Source organism: Taudactylus pleione, unplaced genomic scaffold (genome assembly GCF_031769625.1).
Source record: "Taudactylus pleione unplaced genomic scaffold, aTauple2 ptg000201l, whole genome shotgun sequence".
NCBI classification, from domain to species: Eukaryota; Metazoa; Chordata; class Amphibia; order Anura; family Myobatrachidae; genus Taudactylus; species Taudactylus pleione.
Window position 1 is genome coordinate 7,916,373 of NW_028284603.1, and position 18,948 is coordinate 7,935,320.

Below are 18,948 nucleotides of genomic sequence, written 5' to 3' on the forward strand. Positions count from 1 at the left end.
TTTGATATGCTGTAAAATTTTTACTGAGATGTAATAAAGAAATGTTTTTAAGAAGACTGGTGAGTGCTACCCCCCCCCTTTTTTTCTACTTTTGCATGAAGAGGATTATTGTGATCCCATATGGGTCTGTCACCCCACCAATTTATTATTGAAGACGAGAGTGTGGACCTATTTGGACTAATATATATATATATATACACACACATACATATATACATATACACACACGATACATCAATACATAGGTGTTCAGCACTCTCTTACTAACTTTGCTGGGCCGGGTGTCTCACAATCAATAAATAGCCCTCCTGGTCTGGCACTCCAGGCAAAGAATAAAGAGTTCTCAAACCAGCAGCATCAGGTGAATCAATGTTCCAATGCCTTTTATTTGAATGAAAATGCCTAAATAAATGGCATTGAAATGTTGATTCACCAGATGCTGCTGGTTTGAGAACTCTTTATTCTTTATTCCTTGCCTGGAGTGCCACACCAAGAGGGGTATTTATATATATATATATATATATATATATATAGGAGGTTGCTAGCAGCATTAGCTGTGACACCCTAATGCAGCGCTAAATCTCAAGTGCCTGCAGATGCTGCCATATCAAAAGTGTTAAACTTTACCTGGCAGTGGCTGAGGAGACAGGATGGGTGAAGCCTGTGTGGGTTACCGCAAGTGCTGGTTAGTGTGTTCGGTGGAGCAAGAGCATCGGTGGCTGGACTCCCTGAAGCTGTACATACATAGCCAACTTTCAAGGCCACAATTAACCTTTTCTTCAGGTTGCTGTAACGGGGCATGAATCAAGAATGAAAATATAGTGCTATGGATAGTTTGAAAAGGGGGCCACAAATTGGTATCTTGCCTAGGGCCCTTTGAGGTCTAAATTCGGATGTACCGCATTTGAAATGCGATGCGTGGTACATACCGCCCAGAATTGGGATGTGTAGTTACAATGTTCACATTGAGAATGTCGACTTTCAAAATGTCTACACTGTAATATCAACAGGTTCAGAATGTTGTCACTATGCAGGTCTACATTATGAACATGTAAGGGTTAGGGTTAGGCTGTGGTTAGGGTTAAGACTAGTAAAATAGCACTGTTGACATCCATAATGTCGACGCGTTTAACATGTCGACAATATGGCAGTGTTAAGACTGAGAATATCAAGATGTCAAAGATCAACATTGTAACCATTTAGATATCCTGAATATCGACATTCAGGCCATGTCAATGTTCTGAATGCCGACATGGTATATAACACCCAGAATTGGTGTAGCTATTACAATTTTACATTTACTGGAGTGTCACCTAATTGGCCACATGCCCACATGCTCCTACAGTCATTTGGTACAAGGAAAAATATGGCTAAACTGATCTTATGATCTTACAACATAAATTTGTTAACCAAATAATTTAATACTGTAGATTAAGGTATATTGGTGACATTAAATAAATTAATTTTCCACTCTCTAGGTCAGGGATGGACAATAAGAGACACACCATCTGCTGTGGGACTACACACTCCAGCATGCCCTGCCACAGTTTTGCTATTAGGGCATGCTAAAACTGTGGTATGGCATACTGGGATCTGTAGTTCAACAGCAGCAGGAGGGCCGCTTATTGCCCACCCCTGCTCTAGGTGGTGCCAGTAACTTAATCTACTGGCAGGCTCTGCTCAAGGGCGTATGTACCCCTTGGCCAGGATGGCACTCGCCAAGGGTGCCAGCCGAGGGGTAGAATCAGGACAGGACTTCCAGGACTAGAGTTGCGGGTACACCCCTGTCTCCTACCCATGGTAGATGATGATGTCCAGATCCGGGCAGCCGTTGGCGCTTGCTAGTAGCTGCCAGGTATAATTAATGAATTATGTTTTTTTTATTGTAGAAACAAGGCGCGCGTGACGGCAGGACGTGTGAGACTGAGGAGCCGGCCACAGTTGCAGCCAGAAAACATGGCAAGTATATGTGAGCTTTCGGGGGCTGGATGCAGGTGATGGGGTGGCTGGGGGGGCGGCTGGAGAGACAAAAGGGGGATGGCTGGGGACACAGAAGGAGGATGGCTGGGGACACAGAAGGAGGCTGGCTAGGGAGACAGGAGGGGGAATGGCTGGGGAGACAGGAGGTGGAATGGCTGGGGAGACAGGAGGTGGAATGGCTGGGGAGACAGGAGGGGGAATGGCTGGGGATACAGGAGGGGGAATGGCTGGGGACACAAAAGGGGGAATGGCTAGGGAGATGTTATAAATACAGAATGTCAGTTTTCAGAAAATATGGGGGGAGGGGTGCTCCAGTCCATTACTTTGCCAGGGGTGCTCAGACCCCTAGACGCACCCCTGGCTCTGCTTACCTAGTTCAGCAAACATAGATGGGAGTTTCCTGATAATTATGAAACACAAGGGCACAATGGTTTGGAATAACTACAATAATGATATACACACTGATCTAGTTATCATAATTACCTTCTGCAGAGCCCAGAAAGGACATAACCAAGCCAAAGAAATTGCCAAGCATAGATCACATTCCAGATCATAAACGTCCACCCAGATGGAGTAAAATTGGTATTGAATTTATTGGAGATATTTCCCACTGACTGGGTGAATATTCCTGTAAAGAGGAAATACCATTGTACAAAGTCATTTTCCATACATTGTTGGACTGATGTACAGTCAGGTGCATAAATATTGGGACATTGACAGAATTTTCATATTTTGTCCTCTATTCACCATCACAATGGCTTTGAAATGAAACAAACAAGATGTGCTTTAACTGCAGACTTTCAAATTTAATTTGAGGGCAATTACAGCCAAATCAGGTGAACGGTGTAGGAATTACAACGGTTTCTATATGTGCCTCCCACTTTTTAAGGGGCCAAAAGTAATGGGACAAACTAAACAATCCTAAATCTAACTTTCACCTTTTTAATACTTTGCTGAAAATCCTTTGCAGGCAATTACAGCCTTAAGTCTGGAACGCATAGACATCACCAGACACTGGGTTTCATTCCTGGTGATACTCTGCCAGGCCTCTACTGCAAATGTCTTCAGTTCCTGCTTGTTCTTGGGGCATTTTTCCTTCAGTTTTGTCTTCATCAAGTGAAATGCATGCTCAATCAGATTCAGGTCAGGGGATTGACTTGGCCATTGCATAACATTCCACTTTTTAGCTTTAAAAAACTCTTTGGTTGCTTTTGCAGTGTGCTTCGGGTCATTGTCCCATCTGCACTGTGAAGCGACGTCCAATGAGTTCTGAAGCATTTGACTGAATATGAGCATATAATATTGCCCGAAACACTTCAGAATTAATTCTGCTGCTTTTGTTAGCAGTCACATCATCAATAAATACAAGGGAACCAGTTCCGTTGGCAGCCACACATGCCCACGCCATGACACTACCACTTCACTGATGAGGTGGTATGTTTTGGATCATGAGCAGTTCCTTTCCTTCTCTATACTCTACTCTTCCCATCACTCTGGTACAAGTTGATCTTTGTCTCATCTGTCCATAGGATGTTGTTCCAGAACTGTAATGGCTTTTTTAGATGTTGTTTGGCAAACTCTAATCTGATCTTCCTGTTTTTGAGGTTCACCAATGGTTTACATCTTGTGGTGAACCTTCTATATTCACTCTTGTGAAGTCTTCTCTTGATTGTTGACTTTTGACACATATACACCTACCTCCTGGAGAGTGTTCTTGATTTGGCCAACTGTTGTGAAGGGGTTTTTTTTCACCAAGAAAATAATTCTTCTGTCATCCACCACAGTTGTTTTCTGTGGTCTTCCGGGTCTTTTGGTGTTGCTGAGCTCTCCGGTGCGTTCTTTCTTTTTAAGAATGTTCCAAACAGTTGATTTGGCCACATCTAATGTTTTTGCTATCTCTCTGATGGGTTTGTTTTGATTTTTCAGCCTAATGATGGCTTGCTTCACTGATAGTGACAGCTCTTTGGATCTCATATTGAGAGTCGACAGCAACTGATTCCAAATGCAAATGTCACACCTAGAATCAACTCCAGACCTTTTACCTGCTTAATTGATAATGAAATAATGAGGGAATAGCCCACACCTGTCCCTGAAATAGCTTTTGAGTTGATAGTCCCATTACTTTTGGCCCCTTAAAAAGTGGGAGGCACATATAGAAACCATTGTAATTCCTACACCGTTCACCTGATTTGGATGCAATTACCCTCAAATTAAATCTGAAAGTCTGCAGTTAAAGCACATCTTGTTTGTTTCATTTCAAAGCCATTGTGGTGGTGAATAGAGGCCAAAATATGAAAATTCTGTCAATGTCCCAATATTTATGCACCTGACTGTATAAAGGAAATGTTTTGGTCCTTTTTAAGTTATACATTATTAGCTTACTAGTAAAAGTTCAAACGACATAATTTTGGAAATAATCATCTTAATGATTATAATAATAATAATAATAATAATAATAATAATAATACTCAAATCTATAATCACCAGTCATACATTAGTTTTTCACCAGTGAAAGGTTTGTAGAGCTTGGATGTAGGTCATATCCGGGCTGCCGGCATGCAGGCGCTCGGAATAACGGTGACGGAATCCGACACCAGTAACAATCCCGGTGCCAGCATCCCGACAGCCGACATCATGACAGTAAGCAGTGGGGTTAGGGGGGAGGGTAAGAATTAGGGGTTAGGGTTAGGCACTAAGGGGGAGGGTTAAGGTTAGACACTAGGGGGCGAGGGTTAGACACAGGGGGAGGGGGTTAGGTTTAGGCACTGGGGGGGAGGTTAGGTTAGAGTATGGGGAGGGTAGGGTAGGGTTAAGATACTTACTGACAGGTGTCAGTATCCTAACCTTGTTGAGATACCGGCGTCGGGAATCGGGATTCTGAGCACCAACCCATTGAGCTGGATCAAAGTCTGCACAGTGTACTAACTTCCTTTTGAATGAGACAACTTTATTACTTAGTACTTTATTACTTATTAATAGATATTTTTGCTGCTCTTGGAAACAATATAGTGCACATTCATGCATTGAACGTTATTGCACCAACAGAGCAGCCCCATTATCATTACCATGGGCTAATAACATATTAATCTCTTCCTTTAATGAATAAAAAAACACACAGTAGGAAGCTGGAAATATTGAGGGATATATCAAGCCATGAAAAGAGTGGAGAAGTGGACTAGTGGAGCAGTTGCCCATAGCAACCAATCAGCTTTGAGGAAGCATTTATGAAGTACATTCTATAAAATGATAGTTGGAAGCTGATTGGTTGCTGTGTGCAACTTCTCTACTGGTCTACTTCACTCTTTTCACTGCTTAATACATCAACCCCTTAAATATTATAATTATTTAAAGTTTCAAGACTTCAACTACCAACTAATAAATTGTGGTCATCTGACCGTAGACAGCCCCTATAAAATCACGTTTGAGAGAGGCTTATTTTGCTCCATTGATTCTCATGCCAATCACAATGTTTATCATGTTAATTAACCAGTCTAAGATACCAATGGTGGCCACTGACATCCTTCATGTTTAGACAAGTCAAAGGCACTGTTGTGGGACAAGCAGGGCCGGCGCTTCCATTAGGCAGCCTTAGGCAGCTGCCTAAGGGCACCGAGTCCTGATGGGCGACCCTCCTGAGGCTGTCTTCTAGAGGGGACAAACTGTTGCCTCTCGTGGAAGCCACTTAGGACACCTGGTGAACACTGCTTAGATTACACCAGCGCCCATCTAGACCCGCCCCCCTTGACAAGGTAACCTCCCCTTCACTCAGCCAGACTTGAGAGACAAGCCGCAGACCGTCTTGGATTCTCGTCTTTGTTTGGGACAGCTCCAATACTTAATCGATTGTAAGGGTTACGGTCCCGAAGAATGCTCTTAGATAAAGGCCTCTGATGTCTGTGCTCCCCAGCTCATTCGTTCCTTCCATAAGAAATTTCCCAACAAGCCATTCTGGTGTCTGGAGTCCACCCTGAAGGGGGGGGGGTACTGTTTGGATGCAGCCTGGGATCGGCCACTTTCACTCCTACGCCGTCGTCTTCATGCTCCGAGATATGTTGATGCCAGACCTAGGAGCGTTTGCAGCTGAGTATTCTCCCCGAGGTCTGCTAGAATCCTCATTTGCATGTCTTGGTTCCATTAGCATGGACCAGGTGCCGCCATGTTGGTCGAGTCATCTGACTAGAATCCTCCACTGGTAGCCTGCGATCGGTCAGCTGCTTCATTCGGCCAGTGACCAGCTACCTAAGGGTATTTAAGCTTAGTCTTTGGAACAGGAAGTTGCCTGTGCAACTTTGCTTCTCCAATGATCATTTGCTGAGACTACGTCCTAGGCTCAACACTAACCTCCAGTGTTCTCCATCAAGTTGCTAACCCGTGTGTTCTTCCTCTGCTTAGAGTCTGGATTCCTAGTTGCTTTGCTGTTCTGTGATCAGACCACCACAGCTGTTCTTCAATCAGTCAGCGTCTGGGTTCCCAGTTACCATCGCTATTCAGCGTCTCATATCAAGTGCTGATTACCATCGCTATTCAGCGTCTCGTATCAAGTGCTGATTGCCATCGCTATTCAGCGTCTCATATCAAGTGTTGATTACCATCGCTATTCAGCGTCTCATATCAAGTACTTACATAGTTCTTCCATATCTATCTCTGTGTTTTCTCCAGGTACATGCCCCAGGGGCCGTAACCTGTTCACTTGGTGCAGCGAAACCCATATCCCACTTGGAGGGGTCACTGGTGAATACCATCTGGTGGATTAGACCCAATGCCTTGGGTTAGGTCTTGCCAACACCTGGGAGAGATGTATGAAGAGGATGTATATATTGCCCTCTCGTTTCTTGTCACCCATTGCCCTTAGCCCTCCGGTCTTAGTTCCTGCAGCTGAAACCAACAAACTCTCGGGCTTGACACTCTTATTCTATGAAATTAAACAGTCCACGGTGCCCTCCAGAATATTAGTACATATACAGGAAGCAGTGGTGGCACTCGTGTACAACAGAATTAATCAATCACATACAGTGTAGCTCCAACGTTTCTGTTTTAATTCAAACCTTCATCAGGGAATAATCAATATCAAAATTTGCTTACCTTAAATACAAGTCTCCACTCAGTGCATGAGACTTTGCCGGAGTGTCCTGTCGCCTACCAGCAGCATCTTGTGCACTGGGTGGAAACTTCTATTTAAGGTGAGCAAATTTTGATACTGATTTTTCCCTGATGAAGGTTTGAATTAAAACCAAAATGTTGGAGCTACACTGTATGTGATTGATTAATTCTGTTGCACACGAGTGCCACCACTGCTTCCAGTATTATATATATATATATATATATATATATATATATATATATATACTTTAAATAATCTCTACTTGGCAAAGGACACCCGGTCACACAGGTGTACATATACACCCAGACAAAGGGTTGGAATGACAACATTCATTACGTTACAGTGAAAGTGTGAAATGTTGTAGGACAGACAGGAATCAGCCATCTCACCAGGGGCAGAACTATGGTAGACAATGGAGGCACCTGCCGCTGGGCTCCAGTTCTGAAGGGGCACCTCATCCATTGTCCACAATATATTCACCCCGATTAGAGCTGTAACTATGTACCCGAAGTGTACCGTCACGGCCGCCCGATACATGACACCTCTTCCCGGCACCTGAGAAGTCCCCATACACTAGTGGAGAGCTCCATGTCAGACCATCAGCTGCTGCCTTCGTCTATCTATAGCCTATCTTCATGCAAATTGCTACATTACAGTGTCAGCGGCTGTGATGGGGGGCACTAAATTATGACTTGCCTCCGGGCATCTGGGTTGAACATACGCCACTGTATCTCACACATAACAAGCACCATCACTTTCCTTTACCTTTCATTAGACCAGAGCCAGCACCAGCGTTGAATGCCACCATAACAATATAGACAGCAACAGTGAGGACAATCAGGATTATTTTGAATATGCTGTGTTCATACATTTTAAAATCTGGTAAAAAGAAATGAAATAGATAAGAATACTATGGTCAGCGGTTTGTGCTTTCAATCAACACACTTGTGGACTGAACAAAAAAAAATATTTAAAACTACAATAAAACCGACATTTTACAAACCTTTCGGCTTTCCCTAAGCCAGAAACCCTGGGGACTGCTCTGTACAACCAGTCCTGTCCTCCTAGGGCTCCTCTGGTTCTGTATTACAGAACCGGCAAATTGATATTTTTTTAGCCCCTTATTAATATGATGGGAGAGAGGGCTATGAGCAGACGGGCCAATCATAAACCAGGAAATGGCGGCTATTGATCCATCCATGTTTAAGAGAGTGATGCATCAAATCTTCTAAAGAGTTGACAATTGGAGAAGTTTCCAATAGCAACCAATCAGCTTCTACCTGCCACTTTATAGAATATTCTCGATGAATGCTAGCTAGAAGCTATTTGGTTGCTATGGGAAACTCCTCCTCTTTAGAAGGGTTAATACATTTCCTCCTTAGTCCTGGTGTTTAAGAGAGGCTCATGGTGAGTTGGGCAAATGCATCAGAAAAGACAAGATCTAATATGTTGCACATATATAAAGCGATTTTCGGCTCAGATGCATCTCTTTACATTAGGGGACTTACACCCAGAAAAGCTAAAACCCGACATGTTAAAAAATAAAAGTTAATATTTGTTTGCTAGCAAAAAATCTATTCAAGAAATGATGTTAGAAAGTAAGATCCCTCAACTTGAACTATATTGGCCTTCCTGTGCAATTCTCTTGGCAATATCAGCTAGCTGAGTAGTTTCTTGTTAAATAGCTACGGTAACAACCAAGAGCGCTCTCAGAATTATAATTATGTAGCAGTTTTGTAACTATTTTGTAGCAATATCCTTTGTGTCAAAGCATCTGCAATCTCTCAGGCTTCAACAGCCACTAGCAGACTATGAAACGACTGCACGATTACGACATTGTAATCGTGCAGTCTTTTCACAGTCTGGTGCTGTGCCTACACTGAACCAACAGTCGTTCATTGTAGGAACATCAATCATCCCATAACATGCTCAACATGACGTTATCGTCAGGTTGACCGGCATGTTCGGATGATGATTGATATCGGAAACGACCTGCGTTTCCGACATTTATGTGCGCAATTTATGCCCGATTACTGAGCGATTGCACAATTACGATGTCGTAATCGTGCAATCGCCCAGTAATGTCGCATAGTGGATACGCGGCATTACATTATCTATATAAGGAGCAGAAGTCTGCTAAGGTAATCGGCTCACTCCCTTGCTACTGGGACGTTTTATATTGAATACTGCAGCTGATGGTTTAGTCTCAATAACTAGATCACTTTCTCCATTAACAGTGGACCCCGAGCTTTATATTCATCACGCATAGTCTACTACTGTTCACCTTGTTTTAGTGCCTATGCGATTAAATAGGGGTGGATGCAAGTCACACGGGCTATAAGACAGGGAGATGCTCCTTCGCAAATAGATGTCCTGGCTGGCAGATGCTGTAACTTTATATTACTGGAGAGAATTATCCTGACAGCAAAGGCACTGGCTGTAGTATGGGAGTCTATCTGCGGCTATGTAGCCTGCTGTTAGGAGCCCAATAGAGGGATTGATGTTGTCTCTTACCAATCACTCCCCCTCTCTGCGTGATCATGGCTTCACCTCACTGTCACTGTGAAGAGACCTCCTCCCTGATCTCTGAAGGCGTCGTCCATGAGTTGCTTCTCCCTGGCCACACGTCCGGGTGCTGCTCCTGAGCAGCTGCAGAGACTGCTGGGAATTGTCCACACAGTTTTAGGCATAATACCTTGCATAACGGGGTATTGCACTGTGGCCAACCGCAGGAAGTAATGAAGGAATAGGAGGTCTAGCTGGAGGAGAGTAGGGGTCCCCTTCCCTTCTTATCCTCTACCTGTCACTAGATTGCCCAAGACCCAGACCCCCCCCCCTGAGTCCCTGCCCCCTCCTCTGTCTATTCTACAGTCACCTTCCTCTCCCTGCCAGAAACCCCGCTCTCTAACCCAAAGTCCCTGGTCCTTTTCTGTACAGTCTACCCTTGCGTCTCTCCTTGAGTCCTTTCCTGTGCCTTGGGACCCAGCAGGGACTACACAGATCCTCTTCCTGGACAGGTAAGTGCCAGTGGGGCATATGTATGAAGCTCTGGGAAGTGATAAAGTGGAGAGTGATAAACGACCAGCCACTCAGCTCCTAACTGTCATTTTTTAAACACAGCCTGTAACATGACGGTTAAGGCACACATCCACCAGACAAATTAAATTGAACGATAACAATATCGTTATCGTTCAATTGTTCAATAATCATTTGCAGATAGTTAAAAAAAATGTCTAAAATGACCAGCGATACATGCTCCCGCTGGTCGTTTAGACATCTATCATCGGACAAATATGTTGTACAACCTGACGATAATGTCAGGTTCAACATGTTTGCAGATAAATTACTGCTCGTTAAATGTAGGCACATCACATACTGACAAACGACTGCACGATTACAATGTTGTAATCGTGCAGATGTTTGCCTGTCTTCCAGTGGATGTGTGCCTTTAGGAGCTGAGTGGCTGGTCGTTTATCACTGTGCACTTTATTACTTTCCAGAGCTGCATACATCTGCCCCAGTGTCTCTTAGGTGTGCAGTATATGTATGCAATGGGGAGCGGTATATTTGTATTTTTCTGTGTGGGGGGGTTGGAGTGTATTTTAATAATGTTTGTGGTGGGAGTGGTGTATTAATGTACTAGTGTGTGTGTGTGTGTGTGTGTGTGTGTGTGTGTGTGTGTGTGTGTGTGTGTGTGTGTGTGTGTGTGTGTGTGTAAAGGGGTGTATTAATTTCATGGGTATGTGTGTGTGTGAGGGATATATACATATTATCTGTGTTATAACGTATATGTGGGTCACTTCTGTTCTCTGCATTATATGGTGCTCACTGTGATGCTCTCTGCATTATACAGTCAGGTGCATAAATATTGGGACATTGACAGAATTGTCATATTTTGGCCTCTATTCACCACCACAATGGCTTTGAAATGAAACAAACAAGATGTGCTTTAACTGCAGACTTTCAGATTTAATTTGAGGGTAATTACATCCAAATCAGGTGAACGGTGTAGGAATTACAACGGTTTCTATATGTACTTCCCACTTTTTAAGGGGCCAAAAGTAATGGGACTATCAACTCAAAAGCTATTTCATGGACAGGTGTGGGCTTTTCCCTCATTATTTCATTATCAGTTAAGCAGGTAAAAGGTCTGGAGTTGATTCTAGGTGTGACATTTGCGTTTGGAATCAGTTGCTGTCGACTCTCAATATGAGATCCAAAGAGCTGTCACTATCAGTGAAGCAAGCCATCATTAGGCTGAAAAATCAAAACAAACCCATCAGAGAGATAGCAAAAACATTAGGTGTGGCCAAATCAACTGTTTGGAACATTCTTAAAAAGAAAGAATGCATCGGAGAGCTCAGCAACACCAAAAGAGCCGGAAGACCATGGAAAACAACTGTGGTGGATGCCAGAAGAATTATTTCCCTGGTGAAGAAAAACCCCTTCACAACAGTTAGCCAAATCAAGAACACTCTCCAGGAGGTAGGTGTATATGTGTCAAAGTCAACAATCAAGAGAAGACTTCACAAGAGTGAATATAGAGGGTTTACCACAAGATGTAAACCATTGGTGAGCTACAAAAAACAGGAAGACCAGATTAGAGTTTGCCCAACAAAATCTAAAAAAGCCATTACAGTTCTGGAACAACATCCTATTTACAGATGAGACAAAGAATAACTTGTACCAGAGTGATGGGAAGAGAAGAGTATGGAGAAGGAAAGGAACTGCTCATGATCCAAAACATACCACCTCATCAGTGAAGCATGGTGGTGGTAGTGTCATGGTGTGGGCATGTATGGCTGCCAATGGAACTGGTTCCCTTGTATTTATTGATGATGTGACTGCTGACAAAAGCAGCAGAATGAATTCTGAAGTGTTTCGGGCAATATTATATGCTCATATTCAGTCAAAAGCTTCAGAACTCATTGGACGGCACTTCACAGTGCAGATGGACAATGACCCGAAGCATACTGCAAAAGCAACCAAAGAGTTTTTTAAGGCTAAAAAGTGGAATGTTATGCAATGGCCAAGTCAATCCCCTGACCTGAATCTGATTGGGCATGCATTTCACTTGATGAAGACAAAATTGAAGGGAAAATGCCCCAAGAACAAGCAGGAACTGAAGACATTTGCAGTAGAGGCCTGGCAGAGCATCACCAGGGATGAAACCCAGCGTCTGGTGATGTCTATGCGTTCCAGACTTCAGGCTGTAATTGCCTGCAAAGGATTTGCAACAAAGTATTAAAAAGTGAAAGTTAGATTTAGGATTGTTTAGTTTGTCCCATTACTTTTGGCCCCTTAAAAAGTGGGAGGCACATATAGAAACCGTTGTAATTCCTACACCGTTCACCTGATTTGGATGTAATTACCCTCAAATTAAATCTGAAAGTCTGCAGTTAAAGCACATCTTGTTTGTTTCATTTCAAAGCCATTGTGGTGGTGAATAGAGGCCAAAATATGAAAATTCTGTCAATGTCCCAATATTTATGCACCTGACTGTATGGTGGTCATTGTGACACTCTCTGCATTATATGGAGCTACTGATACACTATGTGTTGTGAGGTCACGCCCCTTCCCCATAAGGCCATGACCCTCTTTTGGCACATGCAGATAGTCCCTTACTCGCATTGGGGGGGCAAAAATAAATCGTTGCACCTGGGCCCACCACACACTAGGTCCGCCACTGGCTAATTACCTGTAATGGCCAATTTAATCAGCTGTGTTTACCCAGAAGTGGACTGAAGCTGTGAAGAAAAGTTAATGATAAAAGTCACCCTCTGGGGTTTAATGCGTCGGAAAAAACGACTGATTTGGCGTTTTTTACATGGAATCAATGGGTCAACGCACATTAATCCCCGGTTTGCATATAAAATTTTAAGAAATTGAATGGCTTTTCCACATGAGGCGTGGTCAGTTAGCTGAGGGGCATATCCCATTTGTAACTGGATTCCATCTTGGACTTGATTGAAATTTAAATCTAATAAAAACTATTATATATCAGGCATACTATTGCTTTTTCTATATGAATGAAAGTCGATAAAAAACCAGCAAAATACACCCACAAAATCCTATTATAGATGCACAATCAATATGACAGCACCTATCAGCTTCAGAGGTGAATTTGCCATCAGCCAGTCAGAAGTGGCTAGTTGGTACTGGTAGTCACCATTATAATCAGCGTGTATTTACACCAGCCCTCAGGCACCCGCTACTGGCCGGTGTGTATGCAGCACTGTGGGGTCTGTAAGGGCACATCCCACGCCAACCTCTAACTCATCCTGAGTCTCAAAGTGTGGGCACAGGCCACCAACATGTAGTATTAGTGGCATATATATTTGGGTTTATAACGAATTTGCAAACCTATTTAACTAAATCTTACCGATGAATAAAATTGTCAAACAACACAGCGCAAATAGCATAAATGTTTGGTAACCTGCAGTAAACACATCAGCTTTAACCAGCGACTTTGCGCCAGTTAAGTCTGATCAGTAGCTTATACTGATGAAAACTATGCAATTCTGTGGGCTGAACTAACAGTCATGAGAAGGCTGCAGATTATTACACCTAGCAATTTGCTGTGAACAAAAGAGATTGCACACATATTATATATATTATTGCAAGAACAATGAAGTAAACATAAAACAAAGCGTAAAATACAAGATGACACACTATCAAGAGAACAAGTTTAATTATGGATAACACAAAGCATGGGAGTATACTACTTTGAATCAAAAAATCTTTACTTACAGTTCTTTGTTTCTGCACCCTCTTTACTATACTAAGCAGCAGTCTGCAGAGAAAATGTGAAGCTACATTTATGTAACAATAACAGAACTTATACAACAGCAGGCAGGGCCGAGTGTGAGTTATGGGGCCAATAAGGAGGGATGCTTAGCAGAGTGAGTCACATCCCTGCTCTGTGATTCGCTGCTGAGTGATGAATGAAGAGGCTTATGCAACTCTCAATGGGAGAACTTACACAACACAGCATATGTGGAATGCAACCACCAGGGCCTCAGATGGCTTCATTTTCCAGGTCTCGTGGCAGGTGCACAGGTGTAATCATTACTCACTGACACATTTAAAAAAATGCACAGTTGGAGCTAATTATTTCACTTGCGATTCTGTGAGGAGACCTGGAAAACATGCACTGTTTGGGGTCCTGAGGACTGAGTTTGAGAACCTGTGTGTTAGGCAATTTCAGGCAATGGGAGTTTTGGAAAGTTTGCATAAGAGGGCTGAATAAGAAAATATTCATACATGTGGTTTTCATTAATGATCTCCCTTTCTGTAACATTAAACCAGTGTTGCTGCCAACTGTATTATAATGTATTATTAGTGCCTGATATTAAAATGAAAAATGATACCTATATTATTCCCATAAGCAGTATAGGGTCCCTTACAATGTGATGTATGTACCTTTTTAATACATTTCACAAACATAACCAAAGTACTCTAAAGTCATCCCTTTCTGGCCAGTCACGCAATATAAATATGGCAGCATGCAGTTGTTTAGAGGATTATTTCTACGCATTGCAAAAGGTTTGAGTATAACCTGCACAAAGGCACGTACTCCTCAGGCAATAACAGCTGTATTAGATACCTAAAGAATCACCTAACGGAAGTTGGATAGAGGTGGGAGTTACAATAAGGGTTTGGTTATAAAAGCCATGTTTAACAAAGACAGACAGTATAGTATTGTGCTCTACCACACGTTAAGGAAATGAAATGAATACTTTGTAATGACAGCATTTCATACATACACAAAAAGCATTAATCTTCTCCACTCACCAAATGCATTAATAATGCTATTCTATCCTATAGCTGCTCTCTATACTGAAAACAGGCAAATAAATAAATATATAAGGAAAAAAAAAGAAAATATCACACAGCACTCCAGCAATGTTCTCCAAAGCAACAGCGGCAATATTTTTCAAGAGATCTAGGTCTCAAAATGTGTCTGCTGTTCTGTGGAATATACATTCTTTATTACTGTCATGTTATTGATGGCACCAGAGATTGTTGGCTTAAGGGTGAGCGATGATTTTTTCTAATATTTATATAATATATATAGAATAGATATATAGAACAGAAAAATTTTATTTAATGTGACGCAAGTTACTGTTACATTTGTTACATGTGTTACATTTGCAATGCGATCTGGGCACGTTACTAGTGCCCATGATTGCATTGCAGGATGCGATCATATCGCTGGCATGTAACAAATAGCCCCTGCAGAGCAGGGGCTCTGAAAGGAGCCTGTTCCTGCGAGGTGCTCAGAGAGAAGAGACCATCTCTTCACTCCTCAACTAGGCTCCTGCGCATGCATGGTCTACAAACCACACATGCAGGGCAGCCATTGCTGGGGAGGGTTCCTCCGGAACTCTTTCCCAGTAATTTTTGCTATGTGTAGCCCATAGACTCTTTCCCAGTAATTTTTGCTATGTGTAGCCCATAGACTACAGCAGCACAACGGCATCTTTACATGGCGTTACCTGTGGGGACCAAGCTCCAGAAACCAATGGGGTTGTGGCTGCTGTTGGAAATAGAGGGACAGCTGCACATATCAGCGATACCTGCTGCGGCCCCACAATTATACATCTCAGAGATAATAAATATTTGTGGATATTCCCCGAAAATGGATGTTTTTTCAGGGAATATGCCGCAAATAGTTAATGATAAATGGTCTATATTTTTTAGCTTCCCAAACAATAAGCTGATATAACAATCCTCAGAGCAGGGGTGCAACTATTTGGGCAGACATGTGCCCTGTGTAGTGGAGGGTGGGGGGCACCAGCAAGGAGCCCATTGGTGAACTGATTGATTAATGGTAGCTATTTCCTACTCTAGAACCAGCTGCCAGTGCCTGCGCTGTGGATGGCCCAAGTACTCCCTCCTCTCCCTGCCTGACCCTGACCCCTCCTCCTTTCCCTTTGTCCCACTCCTCTCCTCTACCCTGTTTGCCTATTCTTCTACTCCCTACTGTTAATGCCCGAGACACCATCACATCACCCCAATTCCTAACCCCTTCGTCTCTACTATGGCCCGTCTCTGGGGCTGATTGCAGATTCCTGATTATGGGAAATCTGCGCATGCACAGGACCCATTCTGCATGTGTGCAGAATGGGTCCTGAGTAATCGCACGGAGCCCCTTTGATGCCTCTGCCTGATTGACAGGGTAGGCTGGCGTTCCTGGAAATGAGGGCGTGCCCGCCCCATTTTCCGGGTGTGGCAAGGCCAGGGACTACTCCAAATTGATATCTAATGATTTGTTTGTATATTGTCACAGTGCGTCGGACATCGGAAGTTACTCACCGGATTCGGCAGCACTGGGGTCCTGGCACCCGCTGCTGATGTCTCAGCTCCTGGCTCCTCTCTGACGCGGCTGCAAGTGTAGGCAGCTGCGGCTCCCCTAGGGGTGCACACGCCGACCTGCAGGGGAATTTAAAGTGACAGACTTCACGCCAGCACCTGTACAAGGGAACCAAGTATGAGAGCTGTGACCTGCGTGTTGGACGCAGCTAAGTCTCCGAACCTCCTTGCGGGGGTCCCTGATGAATACTGCCGGCATGTTAGACTCCGCACCTCAGTACTGGGTCACGCTAATACCTAAGTACGGGTAAGCATCCATTATCCATCCATGAGTTGCGACATAAATGTCCCTACTTGGAGATACTTACTCTATATTAATATGAAATTATTTTGCTATATATTTTGCCGACTCAATTTGAGTTATCCTTTATGTAACTTATTTATATTTCCTAAATATGCTTTGATTTATACCTGTATATTTTTTTGTGTGATGAATATACAAGATAAGTCCTGTTACGGACTTTTACATTTTATTATTAAATGCTGAGTTTTAATATTTTAGACGTAGTAAGAGTCCCCCAAAACCTGAGAGTACTTTTCTCTCCTTGTTTCGTCTATAGTACTATTGTGACTCTCTAGGGAGCACCTCCACTACCAAAATCACCCAATGTAGGACAGATAAATATTTAATAGTGATTTTATTCTATGTCAATCTACAGTACCTATGGGGCCACCAGTGATTCACAGTGTTTAGGATTTCCCCCTCCCTCATCCCTTGTATGCCACTGGATTTATGTCAGACACTATGGGCCTGATTCAGAGCCGGACGCTATTTGCGCTCGCTCGTTCAGAAAAAGGGGCCGGAGATTTAAATTGAGCGCTCGCTCTTTGCGGCCTGTTGACGCCTCTATGTCTGAGCGAGCGAACGAAACATGCTCTCGCTATTTTGTAAAGACGCCCCCTGGCCGTTCGCATCATACGTCATCTCCGCTATTTATTAGATTAATCGAGTACATCGAAAGGCGTCTGAAATGCTCGCAGTGCTTGTAGTTTGATTTTCCTACCGCAATCATGCGAACAGTTCAGGCTAAGAGACAACCAAGTGACGTGTCCGTTGACGCTGCTTTGTTACTTATGCACTCCCATTAAACGCCCGTTTTGACCGTTTGGCACGCCTGCGTTCGGATCTCCACTCCCTGTTTTCAAGCACCTTCCCCTGTTACCACCCACAAACGTCTCATCCTGTCACTCAAATTAGCAGGCATTCGCTATTTTGCGAACACACGATTTCCGACTGCACTGACTGGTTGGCGCATGCGCATTACGACCCATACGCATGCGCAGATGTGCGAACATCGCTCAGAGTGAGCGAGCGGCCGCTTACGAGCGGCTCTGAACCAGGCCCTATATTTATTAAAATAAATTTGTCATTGTCCAACCCTGAGTTTCAGGCCATATATCAAAGAGAATTTGAAAAAAGTCCCTTAGACCTTCCTTTTCCATGGTGGGGAAGGATTTATTTTTGTGGCGAAAAAGATAGGGAATTGAGCCCCTATATGTATTATAGTGAATTTAGCAAACCCATCATTAAAACACATATCCTTTCCCATTAATTTAATAACTCTTTGATGAAATTTAGGGAGTTACTGTATTCTCTAAAACTGACATTAGAGGTTACATTTTATTGAGATGAGAGAAGATGATGAATGGAAGACAGCTGTTTTGAACTGAGGGCCTGATTCAGAGCCGGACGCTATTTGCGGACGCTCGTTCTAAAAATGGGGCCGGATATTTAAATTGAGCGCTCGCTCTTTGCGGTGTGTTGACGCCTCTATGTCTGAGCGAGCGTCCGAAAAATGCGCTCGCTATTTTGTAAAGACGCCCCTTTGCTGTTCGCATCACACGTCATCTCCGGTATTTATTAGATTAATCGGGAACATCGAAAGGCATCTGAACTGCTTGCAGTGCTTGTGGTAAAATTTTCTTCCCGCTATCATTGCGAGCAGTTCAGGCTAAAAGACAACCAAGTGACGTGGTTGATGACGATCCTTTACTAATTATGCCCTCCCATTAAATGTCCTTTTGACCGTTAGGCACGCCTGCGTTCGGATCTCCACTCCCCCGTTTTCAAGCACCTTCCCTTGTTACCACCCACAAACGGTACATTCTGTCAATCAAATTAGCAGCTCCTCGCTGTTTTACGAGCGCACGATTTCCGACCGCAATGACTGGTTTGCGCATGCGTATGGGTCGTAATAGTTGTGCGAACATCGCTCAGAGCGAACGAGCGGCCTCTTACGAGCGGCTCTGAATCAGGACCTCTGTTTCCTGGCAGTATGTTTCCCCACCACCAGGGCTCACCAGGGCTCATGATATGTGAGCGCAATACTGGTCCTTACCAGAGGTGCTGCACCCATGTGTCAGGTTATTGATGACTTCATCATCAGTATGGACTACATCATCTGATTATTTAATCTGCCTGAACTGAGCACTCATTTCTGGGTCATCAATGTTTTTGGATCAATGGGCCTGATTCAGAGCCGCTCGCTGCT

At 43.4% G+C, this 18,948-nt stretch overlaps 1 protein-coding gene across 4 annotated transcripts in view; it reads right to left on the bottom strand.

Annotated features, from left to right (window-relative positions):
• Window positions 1-13,908, bottom strand: part of LOC148518186 (uncharacterized) — a 28,384-nt gene extending 14,476 nt beyond the window's left edge. The window contains exons 1-5 of one of the 4 annotated variants that reach the window (XM_088477228.1): window positions 13,832-13,908; window positions 12,780-12,828; window positions 9,596-9,739; window positions 7,847-7,960; window positions 2,464-2,608 (exon numbers count right to left, since the gene is read on the bottom strand). In XM_088477228.1, the coding sequence (XP_088333354.1) occupies window positions 2,464-2,608; window positions 7,847-7,960; window positions 9,596-9,623 (287 nt within the window). In that variant the 5' untranslated portion in view covers window positions 9,624-9,739; window positions 12,780-12,828; window positions 13,832-13,908. Of the gene's footprint in view, window positions 1-2,463; window positions 2,609-7,846; window positions 7,961-9,595; window positions 9,743-12,779; window positions 12,829-13,831 lie in introns of all 4 variants that reach the window. The other 3 variants (XM_088477227.1, XM_088477229.1, XM_088477230.1) reach the window with 3 other exon arrangements.
• Between the last annotated feature and the right edge of the window lie 5,040 nt (window positions 13,909-18,948).